At 35.3% G+C, this 16,936-nt stretch overlaps 1 protein-coding gene across 4 annotated transcripts in view; it reads left to right on the forward strand.

The window, feature by feature from the left end:
- The window catches only part of EPB41L5 (erythrocyte membrane protein band 4.1 like 5), a 235,550-nt gene that overhangs the window by 106,166 nt on the left and 112,448 nt on the right, over window positions 1–16,936 (forward strand). The window contains exon 17 of one of the 4 annotated variants that reach the window (XM_077153579.1): window positions 1,843–15,316. The exons of the other annotated variants lie outside the window; for them this stretch is intronic. Within the exon in view, the coding sequence (XP_077009694.1) occupies window positions 1,843–1,924 (82 nt within the window). The 3' untranslated portion in view covers window positions 1,925–15,316. Of the gene's footprint in view, window positions 1–1,842; window positions 15,317–16,936 lie in introns of those variants that run through there. 4 annotated transcript variants of the gene reach the window in all.

The raw sequence follows: 16,936 nt of genomic DNA on the forward strand, positions 1-16,936 counted from the left end.
CAGCTTCAACAAGCAACTGTATTTTATCCCCTTTGTTTTCACACACAGTCCTTTTGGCAAGAAAAATAGTACCCAGACTTCAACTATAAAAGGGACTACCTTAATATGCTTGCCTTTTGTATTAATATGGAATGAAACTCTGGTTAGTTTGCGTCTTGTTTTATGACACTAAAATCTGTTTAATTTAGTCTTTCAGGCACTACCCAGTTCCTTACATGCAGCCTGTAGAAAGGGTATTCAGTCTGGTTGAAAATGAAAATTTGAAGCTGTGTGTGCTCTTTCTTTTATGTGGTTATGCTGATACCTCCTGGACTAAAGCGCTGGTCTTTAAAACCTAATGAGCCTCAGTGTTTATCACAGGGGTCATGGAACTCAATATAGAGTTGACATGTCTTAGAGCTATGGCTTCCTCAGCTTTAATCAAATATCCATTCTGCTTTCCATTCTTTGTTTCTGCATGTTTGGTAATCATCAATACTCTTAAAAATATATAAAAGAGTCCTCCTTTAGAAACTGTTATTAAAATGTGGGCATGTTGATCGGCCACTGTATTTTTGGCAGATGACTTTCACAGATGAGTTTTGACCAGTTTACTCTAAGCCTACCTCTTCAATTCTTCAGTTTTTTCTAACTGGTGTCTTTAAAATGACACCATTATTATCCAATATTTAAAGTATCACCTTTTGAGAAACAATGTATATTTGTAAATAATTTATGAATAATAACAACAAAAGCAAAACTGAGAATTATTGGGAAAATCTTGTATATATAGGGAAGAAAGTGAATGTAATTTAATTTTCTAAATTTTTAGAGATCTTAAAATGAGGATTATGGACTTTGTGGGCTGGATCTGATGAACAAATATTTTAATTGAAGGGATTAAAATGATTTTATTGTTAAAAGAAAGGAATTCCAAGTTTATTCTGAAAATCTTTTTAGTTATTGCCGTTACAATTTTCTTAAGGAAAAAAGGTATGAAGATCCATAGTTTGGTTATAATTCTGCATTTAAAAATCTATCTTTAGACACTTTTATATTTGGGATAAGTTTTTTTCTTTGTAGTTATTTTGAATATTTTGCCAAGTCACAAAACTTTGCCAAATATTTTCTTTCTACCGGAGGAATCTGATCACTTCTAATCAGGAACTATGCATGATTGCCTGTTGCACTCTGATAGGCCTATTTTTTAACACTCTATGTTAACGATATCTAATATGCTTATCGGTATCTGTTGAATTTCCTTTTGAGCTCCTATAAAGCACATTTATTATAGAAGGAACAGTGATTCTCCATTCTTAATTGGTAACGTTGATGTAAATTACACGGCCACTGATGTAGATTTCTTTAAATGCCCTTTCAGAATTTTGTTTCCTAGATTTCAGTTATCAGAAATCAGTTAATTTGGAAATAATTTCCCTTTTCCATTTTGTTCCCTTGTCCTAACATAGAATTCTCTGATCAAATATTTGATTTAAGTAGATAATGAATGTTTTTTCTTCTCATTAGACCCCTAACAACATTTCTGCTTCTCATTCTACTAGCAACATCAGGGACAGATACTGTGTCTTGTTCTCTGTGAAATTTCCTCTTTAGTAAATTCACCTGATTCTGATTGCTTATGTGTATTTCCATATTGCTATTTGCCATTACATGTAACTTTGTGAACTTTCCCCCTTATTTATTCTTAAATAATAAGATTGCATGGAGTAGATGTTGAATTCTACTTGTAGAAGTGGTGCATGTTGGTCACATTGCCTTTCTCCTTAATTACCTCTTACACATCCATTTTCTTGTATTCCTTTTGACTAACTGTGCTCCCCTCCCCACTCCCCAATCATCCAGGCTCTCTACTGCCAGTGACTGCAGTCAACGTGGTGGAGACCAGTGGAGCAGAATGACCTTGCCCTCACCTCAGGCTACATAGAAACTACACTGACTTTGTCCATGAGCACAATGTGAAGAATGCAGGAGTCCATCATGGTGTTCACTTTCCCGGCCATGCAGCCATGACTGAGATATAGGTGTTAAGCCTTGTAGGCATTAGGATTCCTTTTGGTCATACGAGTTGATGTTGTACATTTTCTAGAGTTTATAGGTTGATCACCTAGGAGAATTTGGGAGAAACTGTTTTATGCTTACTCACTAGGTGTGTAGTGCTGTTTGTATTTGAATTCTTCTGTGAAAGAGAAAAGGGTCTGAAAAAGCTGTGTGCCATTATTGATAATGACAGATGTTTTTGTGTTGAAAAGAGTTTGTATATCTTTGCAATCTGGAAAGGCTTTTCAGGATTTCAGTATGTTAACATAGCATTCAGGAATGTCTCAGGAAAAGGTTTAAGTCTGTGGACAGGCTGCCAATACCACCCCACTCTATGCCATCCCAAATGGATTAAAATTAAGAGAATTAGACAGACTAAACGCACACACAGAAGGAAGTCCACACATGATGCATTAGCCTTTTATGCCATTTTTATAAACCTTACTCTTATACCCCATGACTTAAATTCCAATTAAGTGCCTAAGATTTTATAATTTTAATCAGTGTAATTTTTAATTTAAAAAACTTTCGCTATTTAATAAACACAAGTATTGTACTAACAAGTCTAGAAAATCACATTAATAATGTAATTAATTCATGTAGAGAGATAGACCTAATAACCACTGAATGGTTGTTCAAAGTGGAAAATATATTTAATTTTATCTTTACTTTCTCTTTCATCTCTTGAGGCTGGTGGATTATCCAGGTTTGTAAAAGCTTTGTAAACTAGCCTTGTACAGCCTTAATAGTTCTGAAGCCAGAACTATATCATTTCCTAATGGACTGGATGTGTATTCCTATTTTTAGTCCTTGATGAACTTCAGAATGTAATTATCCTAGCTCTTGGCCAAAGTCATAGAGGCAAATAAGGTAGAAAGTCCATTTCTAATGTAATGGAAAGTAATGTAAGGGAAGCATTTCTTCTGTCTCTTGTGCACTTATTTCAAATTAATATTTTTTTTTACCAAAATGTTAAACTACGTGTACATTAAAATTTGAGGATATTTTAAGTTCTGAGAATTCATATAACTTCAAGATATTAATGCGACATTATAAGCAATCTAATGCATTTAGCCCATCCAGCTATCCTCAGGACCCACTTTTACCCTGATATATCCTATCTTATAGACAGAAGTAAAGGTTTTTAGAATCTTTATAATTGGGCCTTTGTTTGCAAATATAATACAACTTGTCAAATAGAAGATGCATGTAAACAAAACTAACTATTTAAGGAATGAAATTTGTAGGCAGGATTTAAGTTATGAGTTTGTCATAATCACATTTAAGGGGAAGGACACTAAAAGTGTTCTTTAGTCCATCCTCTGAGTATGAACAAATGCATACTTTAAAAAGCTATGCTTCTTACTTCTACAAGCCTGTGATCATTTAGCGTGCTTAAAAATAGCCACTGACATATGGCCCTCATAGTTGTTTTACTTTATGTAGCTCAGGTTATAATAGTGAGGTACTGTCAATGATAATTTCTTTATTTGAAAGAAAGGAACTATTTGAATTAATTACATTTTTTTAAATTAATTGCATTTTAAGCAAAGTGGCTTTGATTTGTGCCTTAGAGGGAAAAAAGAGCTTGTCGAGTGTGCATATTATTGGAGGACCTACTGTTTCTACAATGGAAACCAGAGAGGCATAATAGATAGCAAAGCTTTTCTGGTCTTTTAGAAAGTCCTGCACTTGATTTCTCTTATAAAATTAATCTTGAAATGTGAGGGAAAAATTACTGATACAATGCTTAATATGTATTTTAGGATTCAAATCTCAATTTGAGAAGTATGGATGTATTATCAGTGAAGAGAAAATGTCTTCAGTATTCTTGGAAGTGGTCATTTCTATGCTTAGAGTTCATCAAAATTTATAGATTTAAATGATGGAAGGACCACATCATGGTTTTTCTTTCTTTATAAACCTTGTTATAAAATAGGTCATTGTAAATCCCTGATGACGGAAACTGGATTGGAGGGGTGGGAGAGAAGTTAGCAAAGGGTATGAGAGAACAAGGAGCTAAAGCTGGATGGTAATAGAATCAAGCTGTTTCATAGAACTTCCCTTATGGGCTAGGATTTCATGTCAAATATCATGAATAGGACTTCTGATATTTTCATGATATGGAAATATGTTGTTTCCAAAGCTATCAAGAATTTATAAGCAGCCAACCTAAATTAAATGTCACCAACTTATTTATACTCTACATTTTATTATACCTCCAGAGTCTGTGATCATAAATTCTAGAGTAGGGAAATAATGACCTCTAGAAACCCCTTTCTTGGTCACCATCCTTTTAATCAAAGGGAGCTATCAGCGCAGAATTCTTTGGTTATATGATTCAACTCTCAGTGCTTTGGGTAATATTATTAAACATAATTTTAATATCTTAAATTGGATTAGTTATGCCCATCTGCATTTTTATAGACAGGAAAACTTAAGTAAAGCAGTTAGTGACCTCAATACTTCATACATGAAATGAAGCTAGCTCTTAAGATAATTATTTCTTTCTATGGAAACAGATATCTCAGAGGCATTTACCTGTCTCTAAATATAATGTAACTTTTCTTACTTTGGAAGAGTAACCATAGACTTTTAAATGAATTTACAGAGACTATCAGAAAGTTTATTTTATTTATCCTTCTATTATGTAATATATGTATATTTTGAAAAGGAGCTAGTATACCAACATTTTAATATTGTAATATCGTCAACACTATTCATATAGTCTTTCTTTTTTCTTTAGTGTATTGACCAAACAAGTGTTATTATTTTTTATGACACTTGCTTGGGTCTTAAATGTTTAAATTGTCCAGGATATAAAACGTGCCACAAGAATATGTCAAGATACAAAGCTGTAATGTCTTCTAAATGAAGGCTAAGGAGACACCTTGTTTCATAGTATAAAGCATTGAGTTGAGCCTTAATTATGTTCTTATATACTAGATATTTTACATATTACTTGGTTGTATAGTAATAATAATTTTGATTTGTTAGCCTTGCCTTTTCCACTTTGATGTGTCCTCATGTCATGCATTTCATTTTTCCTTCTTGCCAAAACAGGAAAACACATGAAGGGAGTGGTGGAGTGTGGTGTTTTTAGAGGTTCAGTAGGAAGAAGACTGTTGTGAAGATGACTGGCTTCACAGGCCTAAGATGACTAAACCTTTATTTCCCTAATGTGTTCATAGATGTAAACTGAAAGAGTTAGGAGATGGCTAGTGCCACATGCTCTGATAGTGGGAGCAGTGGTTATTTGAACCAGGTTCTTGAACTTTTTAATCAGGGCAATCTCTTCATTGTAAACCACAGTTCATTGCTTTGAAAGGTTATTACTAACTTTGTAATATGCTTTGTGTTATGCTTTGGATATTGGATTTGAAAATAATAATACCAAGTTGCATTACTTTATTTTATATCCTCAATATATAGGACTTGTCATGTAGATTTGCAGAAATAAAAACATGCTTGTGCCAGTAAAACTTATCTCTTTCCCACCACATACTTCTTCCCTATATTTTAGTATCCTGCATCATTAATTTACCTTTTGCTTGGATTATTGTGAATGTTTGCTTGTGAGATTTTTTTAATTATTTATTTTTTGACTGATACATATTCACATACCATGTAATCATCCATGCTTGTGAGATGTTTTTACGTGGAGGGGTAGAATTTGAAGATATTTCTGTGATGGGTAAACCCCTGCCTTTCTGCTTTATCTCATGTAAAAAAATGTGATTTGTCAGGCTGTTTCTACATGTTATGAATCACGTGAACTTAGGTATAGTATTGCTCTTCAGCCCCCTTTTTTGCAGAACATAAAAATTTATCATCCTCTCTTTATGTAAATTAATTTTTACTTTAGTCTAAGATCAGTGTGAGAACTGAATCTTGCTCAGTTGATTCTCTGCCTTGGTAGTACAGATATTAGGACACTAAACATGTCACTTTCAGTGTAAAATACATTAAGTAATTCTTCATTCCTTTCCTCAATTCTTGACCATTGCCAGTGTAGTAATACTGACTTGAACACTTTGGTTGGCAGGCAGGGGCATGCATATTAGCCGCCTTAGAGAATTGGTGACAAAAAGAGAAACATGTATCTCTTTTAACAATAAATTTTTATTTTTATGCTGAAGTGGGAATACAGAAGTGTTTCTGTTTTTCCAGAAGGAATTGTTCTTACAAATTTTTATTATTAGATAATCTAAGTGTCTGTGTTCCTAACAACAAGCTGTGGCCTCAATATCAGGTGGTAGTGCTGGAGCGAACTTTTTATATCCTGTTCTTGACATTGGCCAACATTTTGTTTATATTGGCATAGGGAAGAGATTTCTGACTTGGAGAACAATATTCTCCAAGAAGTGTGACTAAAGACTATCTTAGTGGTGCAATAACCGTATACCTCCCCTTCTTGAAAACAGGTTCAGCAGCTGTAGACATTTTTTGTGGTTGAAGGAATTTTGTTTGTTTCTAACTAATATAACAAAATAAAGAAGAAATGAGATACCAATGTATGGTTAGAATTTGTAAAATTTGCAGATTCTTTAATAAAGATCTGGTCTACCAAATGACTGATGTTTGTTAATAATTATTAGGGCTGGAGTAAAAGAAGAATGAAAAAAATAAGGAGACAGTTGCTGGTTTGATTTATCTTCTGGAACCAGTTAGAGGAATATGCAGAGAGATTGTAGAAAACACCCCAGGGTGTGAAATACCACTAGAATATATACCATTACACTGAAGAATTTCTTAAAAGAAAACTGTGTTTATAAAAACTCAGTTGTTAGCTTAATGTATTACTTAATTATAAAATCTCTAGGAGTTTGGAGTTAAGAACTACATTTGCAACAAGTTACATTAATTCTTTTTGATGATACCCTCAGCAAAATCCTTGAGGGTCTCTAGAAAGACCTGGGCAGATTGGGTGCCTTCCAGGATATCCAGGTTATAGCTTTGATTGGAACTTCACAGTCAAATCAGTCTGAGGTATTTAGATTTAGTTAGGAGGTCTGGGGCAATTGTTGCAGTTTTTTTAAGTGAAAAAATCTGAAAGTTGGGTAAGGATAGGTCTTTTTAAATCAACCTCTTTAGTTATTTGCAAAATATCTACATTGTACCTCTTTGGTTCTCACTTCCTTTCCCACAGTCACTTAGAATTACTACATTGCATATACCTCAAATTTCTTGACCCTTTTCCTGGTGTACACATCTAGATAAATCCTGAATTTAATCCTGGTTAAATCCAGTTCTGTCTGTTGTGCTTCTGGATGGTTAATGTGAAATACATGTAACATTGTTGAATAATTTGACTTTAAATTTTGACCACCAAGCTCACATGGGCCTTAGTGCTGCCTAAAATCCTACCATGTTCCCTAATCCATTCATTCTCCCATTGTGCTGGACAGTGTTTTTTTCCCCTTTAAAATTTCTACCCCTCCTCATTCCTCATTCTCAGCTAATGCCTATTTCAATAAGAAAGTAAGCAATTAGAAGAGATTTTCTGTACGTGACCACCATTTGCTCAGTTATGCATCTGGGCATGTATACTGTTTTCCCTCCTCTTGCTCTGATTGAATGGTCTGTGTTCTTCTTTAGGCCCGCCTCCTCACTTGTCCACTAGAGCCTGACCTTGACCTCTTCAAAAACATCATTTCAGTAATTCTTTATTCTCTTCTGTGTCCTCAGTTTCCCTTTTCTACTGGGATAGTTTTATAGCACAGGACATCCTGTATCTCAAATCATTAAAAAAAAAACAAACAAAAAACCACTCCTATGAATCTGTCTCCCTTGTTGGCTATTCCCCATTATCTTTGTTCTGCTGATAGTAAAAATTCCTTGCTTTGTGAGAGTGCTCTGTACTCACTGTCTCCTCTTTCTCTCTTCCCATTCCTTTTTTTTTTTTTTGGATGCATGGACCAGGAAACTCCATTCTCTTTTGAACCCATTCTAATCAGATTTAATCCCTACCACTAAAGTGCAAATGTATAGGATAGTGTTCACATTATATTTGTAAGGGTAGTTTCCCAGCAGATGGCATGAAATTTCCTATTCTAAAAACAAAAAACCAGTAAAATTGTTAAAATGGGAATTGTTATTCATATACATGGTACCAATGTAAAAAATTTTTTAAAATCAGTATATTATTTGGCCGTTTTGTGGCAGAGCGAAGTGTCTTCACTTACTTTATAACTTGTAGAACAGATTGCCGTGTCTTTAGAAGATGCATTGCTTAAATCTACACAAAGGCTTTGCTGTGGCGTTATGCTACCAGTCCATCAAAATAGCTTTTGTTAAGATCACAAGTGACCTCAACACTTTTAATCCCACTGTCAGTTGTCAGTCAAGTTATTAGCATCCAGAACAGTTGGTCACTTTTTTCTTCATGAAATACTTTCTTCATTTAGCTTAGGGATACCACTTTCTTTTGTTGTCTCCTAATCTCAATAGCCATATATTTCAATCCCCGAAACTCCATTCTATCCCTCCAAACTCTATGCATTGTAATTTCCCCCTAAGTCCTAATTTCCATTTAATATTTTAGTTATAAGTGCCATTTAAACATCAGCTGTTAGCCAGTTTTAGTCATTAGCCTGGACCTCTCTATCCCCAGAATACATAACCAGTGCCTATTTGACATCTTCAGTTAGGTATCTAAGTGAAGTCATCTCAGTTTTTGAAAACTATTTTGAAATAATTTTATAATTACTAAACAGTTGGGAAGATAGTACAGAGAACCTCCTGCTCCACCCTTCACCAAGCTTCCACTAGTGTTAACATACCAAAATCATGGTACAGTGGTACTGGTGCTGTTATCAAAACTAGTAAGTTAATATTGATATAGTACCACTAAGCTGTAGACCTTATTCAGAATTTTTTTTAATTAAAAAAAAAAAATGCAACAGATGCAAACATTCTGATTCACAATATCATCGCATAGTTGTGTATTCATTATGATCATTTCTTAGAACATTTGCATCAATTCAGAAAAAGAAATGAAAAGACAACAGAAAAAAATTCCTACATGCCATACCCCTTAACCCTCCCTTTCATTGATCACTAGCATTTCAATCTAAATTTATTTTAACATTTGTTCCCATTATTTATTTTTATTTCATATGTTTTACTCGTCTCTTGGTAAGGTAGATAAAAGGAGCATCAAACACAAGGTTTTCAGAATCACACAGTCACCGTGTGAAAGCTGTATCATTATACAATCATCTACAAGAAACATGGCTACTGGAACACAGCTCTACATTTTCAGGCAGTTCCCTCCAGCCTCTCCATTACATCTTGACTAACAAGGTGATACGTATTTGATGTGTAAGAATAACCTCCAGGATAACCTCTTGACACTTTGGAATTTCTCAGCCACTGACACTTTATTTTGTCTCATTTCTCTCTTCCCCCTATTGGTCAAGAAGGTTTTCTTAATCCCTTAATGCTGAGTCTCAGCTCATTCTGGGAGTTATGTCCCATGTAGACAGGGGAGGGCAGTGAGTTTGCTTGTTGTGTTGGCTGGAGAGAGAGAGGCCACATCTGTGCAACAAAAGAGGTTCTCTTGGGAGTGAATATTAGGTCTAATTTTAAGTAGGCTTGACCTATCCTTTGTGGGGTTAAGTTTGATATGAACAAACCCCAAGATTAGGGGCTCAGCCTATTGCTTTGCTTGTCTGCACTGCTTGTGAGAATAGCAAGAATTCAACTTGGGGAAGTTGAATTTTCCCCCTTTCTCACTGTGCTGGTTTGAAAGGATGTATGCCCCCTAGAAAAGCCATGTTTTAATCAAAATCCCATTTCATAAAGATAGAATAATCCCTATTCAATACTGTGTGTTTGAAACTGTAATCAGATCATCTCCCTGAAGATGTCATTTAATCTAGAGTCATTGTTAAACTGGATTAGGTGACCTATCTCCACCCATTTGGGTGGGTCTTGATTGGTTTATTGGAGTCCTATAAAAGAGGAAACATTTTGGAGAATGGGAGATTTGGAGAGAGCAGAGAATACTGCAGTACCACGAAGCATAGAGTCCATGAGCCTGCGACCTTTGGAGATGAAGAAGAAAAATGCCTTCCAAAGAGCTTCATGAAACCGGAAGCCAGGAGAGAAAGCTAGCAGATGACACCATGTTTGCTCTGTGCCCTTTCCAGCTGAGAGAGAAGCCCTTACTGTGTTCGTCCTGTGCCTTCTCACTTGAGAAAGAGACCCTGAACTTCATCAGCCTTCTTGAACCAAGATGTCTTTCCCTGGATGGATGCCTTTGATTGGACATTTCTATAGACTTGTTTTATTTGGGACATTTTCTCGGCCTTGGAACTGTAAACTAGCAACTTATTTAATTCCGCTTTTTAAAACCCATTCTGTTTCTGGTATATTGCATTCCGACAGCTAGCAAACTAGAATACTCACCATTCCCTGAAGGGGACTTTGCAAATAGTTTTTTATTCACTGTTCAAATCCCTCTGGACAAACTAACAAAATCTCATGCCCTACTCAGGTTCCATGTATGTATGGTGTTGAATTAAGCTGTCTACATAAGTTATATTAGGAAATACACTAGTCAAAGTATAAATTTTGTACCAAATAAACATTTTCTGCTTTAGTCTCACACATAAGTTGAAATTTTAAAATATTAATTACCATCTACTTTCAGCACCATGCAGTAATGACATTCCTTTGTTCTTCCTCATGCAAAAACACTTTTAAAATTTGTACATGTAGTCACTATCATCATACACTATAGGCATTCCTAGATTATACCATCTCAGTCTTTATCATGTATCTTCCTTTCTGATTGCATTTGTGCCCCCAGCCCTACAAACTCTATCATTCTCACATTCAGCTTCATTCAGTGTTTTAACGTAATTGTATAACAGTTAGGTAGTATTGTGCTGTCCATTTCTGAGTTTTTACATTCAGTCCTGTTGTACAATCTGTATCCCTTCAGCTCCAGTTACCCAATATCTTACCCTATTTCTATCTCCTGATGGTCCCTATTACCAATGAAATTCTCAAGTTTATTCACTAATGTCAGTTCATATCAGTGAGATCATACAGTATTTGTCCTTTTGTTTCTGGCTGATCTCACTCAGCATAATGTCCTTAAGGTCCATCCACGCTGTTACATACTTTGTACTTTATTCTTTCTTACAGCTGCATGATAGTCCATCTTATGTATATACCACAGTTTGTTTAGCCACTCATCTGTTGATGAACATATTGGCTGTTTCCATCTCTTGGCAATTGAAAATAATGCTGCTATAAACACTGGTGTGCAAATGTCCATTTGTGTCCTTGCCCTCATGTCCTCTGAGTAGATACCTAACAATGGTATTGCCAGGTCATATGGCAGTTCTATATTTAGCTTCCTGAGGAACTGCCAAATTGCCTTCCACAGTGGTTGTACCATTTGACAGTCCCACCAACAGTGGATAAGTGTGCCTCTTTCTCCACATCCTCTCCAGCACTTGTCATTTTCTGTTTTATTGATAATGGCCATTCAGGTAGGTGTGAGATGATATCTCATTGTGGTTTTGCTTTGCATTTCCCTAATAGGCAGGGAAGTTGAGCATCTTTTCATGTGCCTTTTGGCCATTTATTTGTATTTCCTCTTCTGAGAAGTGTCTGTTCAAGTCTTTTGCCCATTTTGTAATTGGGTTGTCTGTCTTTTTGTTGTTGTGTTGAATAATCTCTTTATATATTTTGGATACTAGACCTTTATCTGATATTTCATTTCCAAAAGATGTAGCCTATCCTTCTACTTTCTTAACGAAGTTCTTTGATGCACAAAAATGTTTAATTTTGAGGACTTCCCATGTATTTATTTATTTATTAATTTCTTCAGTGCTCTTGCTTTGGGTGTAAGGTCTAGGAAACTGCTTCCTATTATTAGATTTATAAGATATTTCCCTACATTTTCTTCTAACATTTTTATGGTCTTAGATCTAATGTTTAGGTCTTTGATTCATTTTTTGAGTTAATTTTGGTGTAGGGTATGAAATATGGATCCTCTTTCATTCTTTTGCATATGAATATCCAGTTCTCCAAGCAACATTTATTGAAGAGACTCTTCTGTCCCAGGTGAGCTGGCTTGACTGCCTTATCAAAAATCAATTGTCCATATACGAGAGGGTCTATATCTGAACACTCTATTCTATTCCATTGGTGAGTATATCTTTCTTTATGCCTGTACCATGCTGTTTTGACCACTGTAGCTTCAAAATATGCCTGAAAGTCAGGTACTGTTGGAAATCCAACTTCATTTTTTTTTTCCTCAGAATACTTTTAGCTATTGGAGGCACTCTGCCCTTCCAGATAAATTTGGTTATTGGTTTTTCTGTTTCTGCAAAGTAAGTTCTTAGGATTTTAATTGGTATTGCATTGAATCTGTAAATCAATTTAGGTAGAATTAACATCTTAACTATATTTAGTCTTCCAATCCATGAACATGGTATGCCCTTCCATTTATTTAAGTCTTCTGTGATTTCTTTTAACAATTTCTTGTAGTTTTCTTCATATAGGTCTTTTGTCTCTTTAGTTAAATTTACTCCTAAATATTTTATTCTTTTGGTTGCAATTGTAAATGGATTCTTTTCTTGATTTCCCCCCTCAAATTGTTCATTACTAGTGTATAGAAACACTACAGATTTTTTGAGTTTTGGTCTTGTAACCTGCCACTTTGCTGTACTCATTTATTAGCTCTAGTAGTTTTGTTGTGGATTTTTCAGGGTTTTCAATATATAGTATCATATGATCTGCAAACAGTGATAGTTTTACTTCTTCCTTTCCAATTTTGATGCCTTGTATTTCTTTTTCTTGTCTAATTGCTCTGGCTAGAACTTCCAACACAATGTTGAATAACAGTGATGATAGTGGACATCCTTGTCTTGTTCCTGATCTTAAGGGGAAAGTTTTCAGGTTTTCCCCATTGAGGATGATGTTAGTTGTGGATTTTTCATATATTCTCTTTATCATGTTGAGGCAGTTCCCTTCTACTCCTATCCTTTGAAGTGTTTTCAACAGGAAAGAATGTTGAATTTTCTCAAATTCCTTTTCTGCATCAATCGAGATGATCATGTGGTTTTTCTGCTTTGAATTATTGATATGGTGTGTTTCATTAATTGATTTTCTTATGTTGAACTATCCTTGCATACCTGGGATGAACCCTACTTGGTCATGGCATATAATTCTTTTAATATGCTGCTGTATTCGATTTGCTAGAATTTTGTTGAGGATTTTTGTGTCTATGTTCATTAGAGAAATTGGTCTATAAAGTTTTCTTTTTTAATGATATCTTTGCCTGGCTTGGGCATGAGCATGATGTTGGCTTCGTAGAATAAGTTATGTAGCTTTCCGTCGTCTTCACTTTTTTTGAAGGGTTTGAGCAGGATTGGTACTAATTCATTCTGGAATGTTTTTTAGAATTCACATGGGAAGCCACCTGCTCCTGTGTTTTTCTTTTTGGGGAGCTTCTTCGTGACTGATTCAGTTTCTTTACTTGTGATTGGTTGTTGAGGTCATCTATTTCTTCTTGAGTCAATGTTGGTTGTTCATACCTTTCTAGAAAGTTGTCCGTGTCATCTACGTTGTCGTATTTATTAGCATAAAGTTGTTCATAGTATCCTGTCATTACTTCCTTTATTTCTGTGGGATCAGTGGTTATGTCTCCTATTCCATTTCTGATTTTATTTATTTGCATCCTCTCTTTTCTTCTTTTTGTCAGTCTTGCTAAGGGTCCATCAATCTTATTGATTTTCTCATAGAACCAACTTCTGGTTTTGTTGATTTTCCTGATTTTTTTCATATTCTCAGTTTCATTTATTTCTTCTCTAATCTTCATTAATTCTTTCCTTTTGCTTGCTTTGGGGTTAATTTGCTGTTCTTTCTCTACTTCTTCCAAGTGGATAGTTAATTCCTTGATTTTTGCTCTTTCTTCTTTTTTGATATAGGCATTTAGGGCAATAAATTTCCCTCTTAGCACTGCCTTTGCTGCATCCCCTAAGTTTTGATATGTTGAGTTTTCATTTTCATTTGTCTTGAGATATTTGCTACTTTATCTTGTAATTTCTTCAGTGATCCACTGGTTGTTTAAAGTGTTTTGTTGAGTCACCACATATTTGTGAATTTTCTGGTCCTCTGCCTGTTATTGAATACCGACTTCATTCCGTTTTGATCTGAGAAAGTGTTTTGTATGATTTCAATCATTTTAAATTTATTGAGACTTGCTTTGTGACCCAGCATATGGTCTATCCTTGAGAATGATGTATGAGCACTTGAGAAAAAGGTGTATCCTGGTATTGTGGGGTGTAATGTTCTATAAATGTCTGTTCTATCTTGCTCATTTATTGTCTTATTCAGATTATCTGTTTCTTTATTGATCCTCTGTCTAGATGTTCTGCCCATTGATGAGAGTGTGAAAGTGAAGTCTCCAACTATTATTATAGATGTGTCTATTTCTGTTTTCAGCGTGTGCTTCATGTATTTTGGAGCATTCTGGCTCAGTGCATATATATTTATGATTGTTATGTCTTCTTGTTGAATTATTCCTTTTATTAATACATAGTGTCCTTTTCCATTTCTGCAAAGGAGGCTGTTGGAATTTTGCTTGAAATTGTGTTGACTGTGTAAATCATATTGGGTACAATTGACATCTTAATGTTTAGTCTTCCAGTCCATGAACATGGAATGTTCTTCCATTTACTTAGGTCTTCCCTGATGTCATTCATTCATTCATTCATGCAAGCAATACACTTAGAACCACTAAAAATGGATACCTTAACTTAACCATAGGCATATTTAAGTAAAGTATCCATGTAATCGTTGTAACTCGTGTGTTTGCACAGTAAGTTCATTGTAAGCCTGTGTTTGCTCAGTAACTTTCGTAAACCAATTTAAAATTAAAGTATAAAGGAAAAAAATCTACGAATTCAAATAACAAAATTCTTAAATTCTAAGTATTAAACACAAACTTAGATACCATTTGTTTAGCCGTCAAAACTGGATTTTCTCAGAATACCAAGTGGAAAGTTCTTACAGTTATGTGCATTGCTATAGTAATGACCTATGTTACTAAACATTTTCCTGATATTAGAAAAATATGAAGATACAATATTTTTACAATTAACATATGGAAATCTTAACCACCTAAACTGGTTAATTTGCTTATCCTTAGGCATACTAAAAAAATTTAAATAATCATATAGCCTATTTGTACAATATGTTTAATAAACCAATTTAAAATTAAAGGAAGGAAAAAAATCTATAGATAAAGATATCCATCACTTGAGTTCTTAATAATAAACACTATCTTAAATATCAAAACTGTGTGCATTCTCAAAATATCAAGTAAAAAGTTTTTACAAATATCAATTTTGCTATAGTAGTCAGCTATGTTACTAAATATTTTCAGATTTTTTAAATATATTTTTTAATTGTGAGGAATAGCATATTTTACAAAAAAGCAGTAAATTTACGCGTATATTTTAACAAGTAGGTATACAACAGATTTTAATGTTTGGTATGGGTTACAGTTCCATGATTTTAGGTTTTCATTTCTAGGTTCTCTAAAGTACTGGAGGCAAAAAGAAAAATCAGTATAATGATTCAGTCATACTCATCTGCTAAACCCTACCTTCTTTGTATAACTCTATCATCATCTTTGGCCTTTCTCTCACTCTTTAGGAGTATTTGGTCTATGGCCATTCTTAATTTTTCATGTTGGAAGAGCTGTCACTAATATGGGATAGGGGGATGGAACTAATTAATGTTCTGGCGAGGTGGTCCTCTTTTCATTTCAGGACTTATCTGGTCCAGTGACCCATCTGGAGGTTGTAGATTACTAGAAAGTTACCCTAGTACATGGAACCTTTGTATCTTATATAATGCCCTAAATATTCTTTAGGATGGGCAGGAATGGTTTGTGGTTGTGGTTTGGCAAGTATGATAGGTAGCAGTGTCTAACTGGAGCTTGCATAAGAGTGACCTCCAGAGTAGCCTCTTGACTCTATTTGAACTCTCTCAGCCACTGATACCTCATTTGTTACACTTCTTTTTCCCCTTTTGGTCAGGACGGCATTATTGACCCCAAGGTGCCAGGGCCAGGCTCATCCTTGGGAGTCATTTCCCATGCTGCCAGGTAGACTTTCACCCCTGGATGTCATGTCTCATGTAAGGGGGAGGGCAATAGTTTCACTTGCAAAGTGGGCTTAGAGAGAGTGAGGCCACATTGAGATTTTTTATGTCAGAAATTTATTTTATCTGATTGTATTAGCTAGGGTTCTCTAGAGAAACACAATCAGCAGAAGATATCCACAAATACAAAATTTATAAAAATGTCTCACGTATCCTTGGGGTTGTAGAGTCCTAGATTTGTTGGGCAGGTGTGTTAGTTAGATTCAGTTGTCAACTTGGCCAGGTGAGCATACCTAATCTTGTTGCTGCGACATAAGCCAACGGTACGTGAACCTCATCTGTTGCCAATTACATCTGCAATCGGCTAGGAGGCATGTCTGCTGCAACGAGTGACGTTTGACTTAATTGGCTGGTGCTTAAATGAGAGATCGCAACATAGCACAGGCTAGCAGCTTGGCATTCCTCATCTCAGCACTTGCAGCTCAGCCCAGGCCCTTGGAGATAGAGAAAGAAATCACCCCGGGGAAAGTTGTTGGAACCCAGGGGCCTGGAGAGAAGACCAGCAGAGACCATCCTGTGCCTTCCACGTAAGAAAGAACCTCAGTGGAAAGTTAGCTGCCTTTCCTCTGAAGAACCAACAAAATAAATCCCCTTTTATTAAAAGCCAGTCCATCTCTGGTGTGTTGCATTCCGGCAGCTAGCAAACTAGAACAGCAGGTGACAGCTGGCAGCTCTGATGAAGGTCCTCCGTGAACTCTCAGGAGAA

The sequence above is a fragment of the Tamandua tetradactyla genome, chromosome 3 (genome assembly GCF_023851605.1).
Source record: "Tamandua tetradactyla isolate mTamTet1 chromosome 3, mTamTet1.pri, whole genome shotgun sequence".
Classification (NCBI taxonomy): domain Eukaryota; kingdom Metazoa; phylum Chordata; class Mammalia; order Pilosa; family Myrmecophagidae; genus Tamandua; species Tamandua tetradactyla.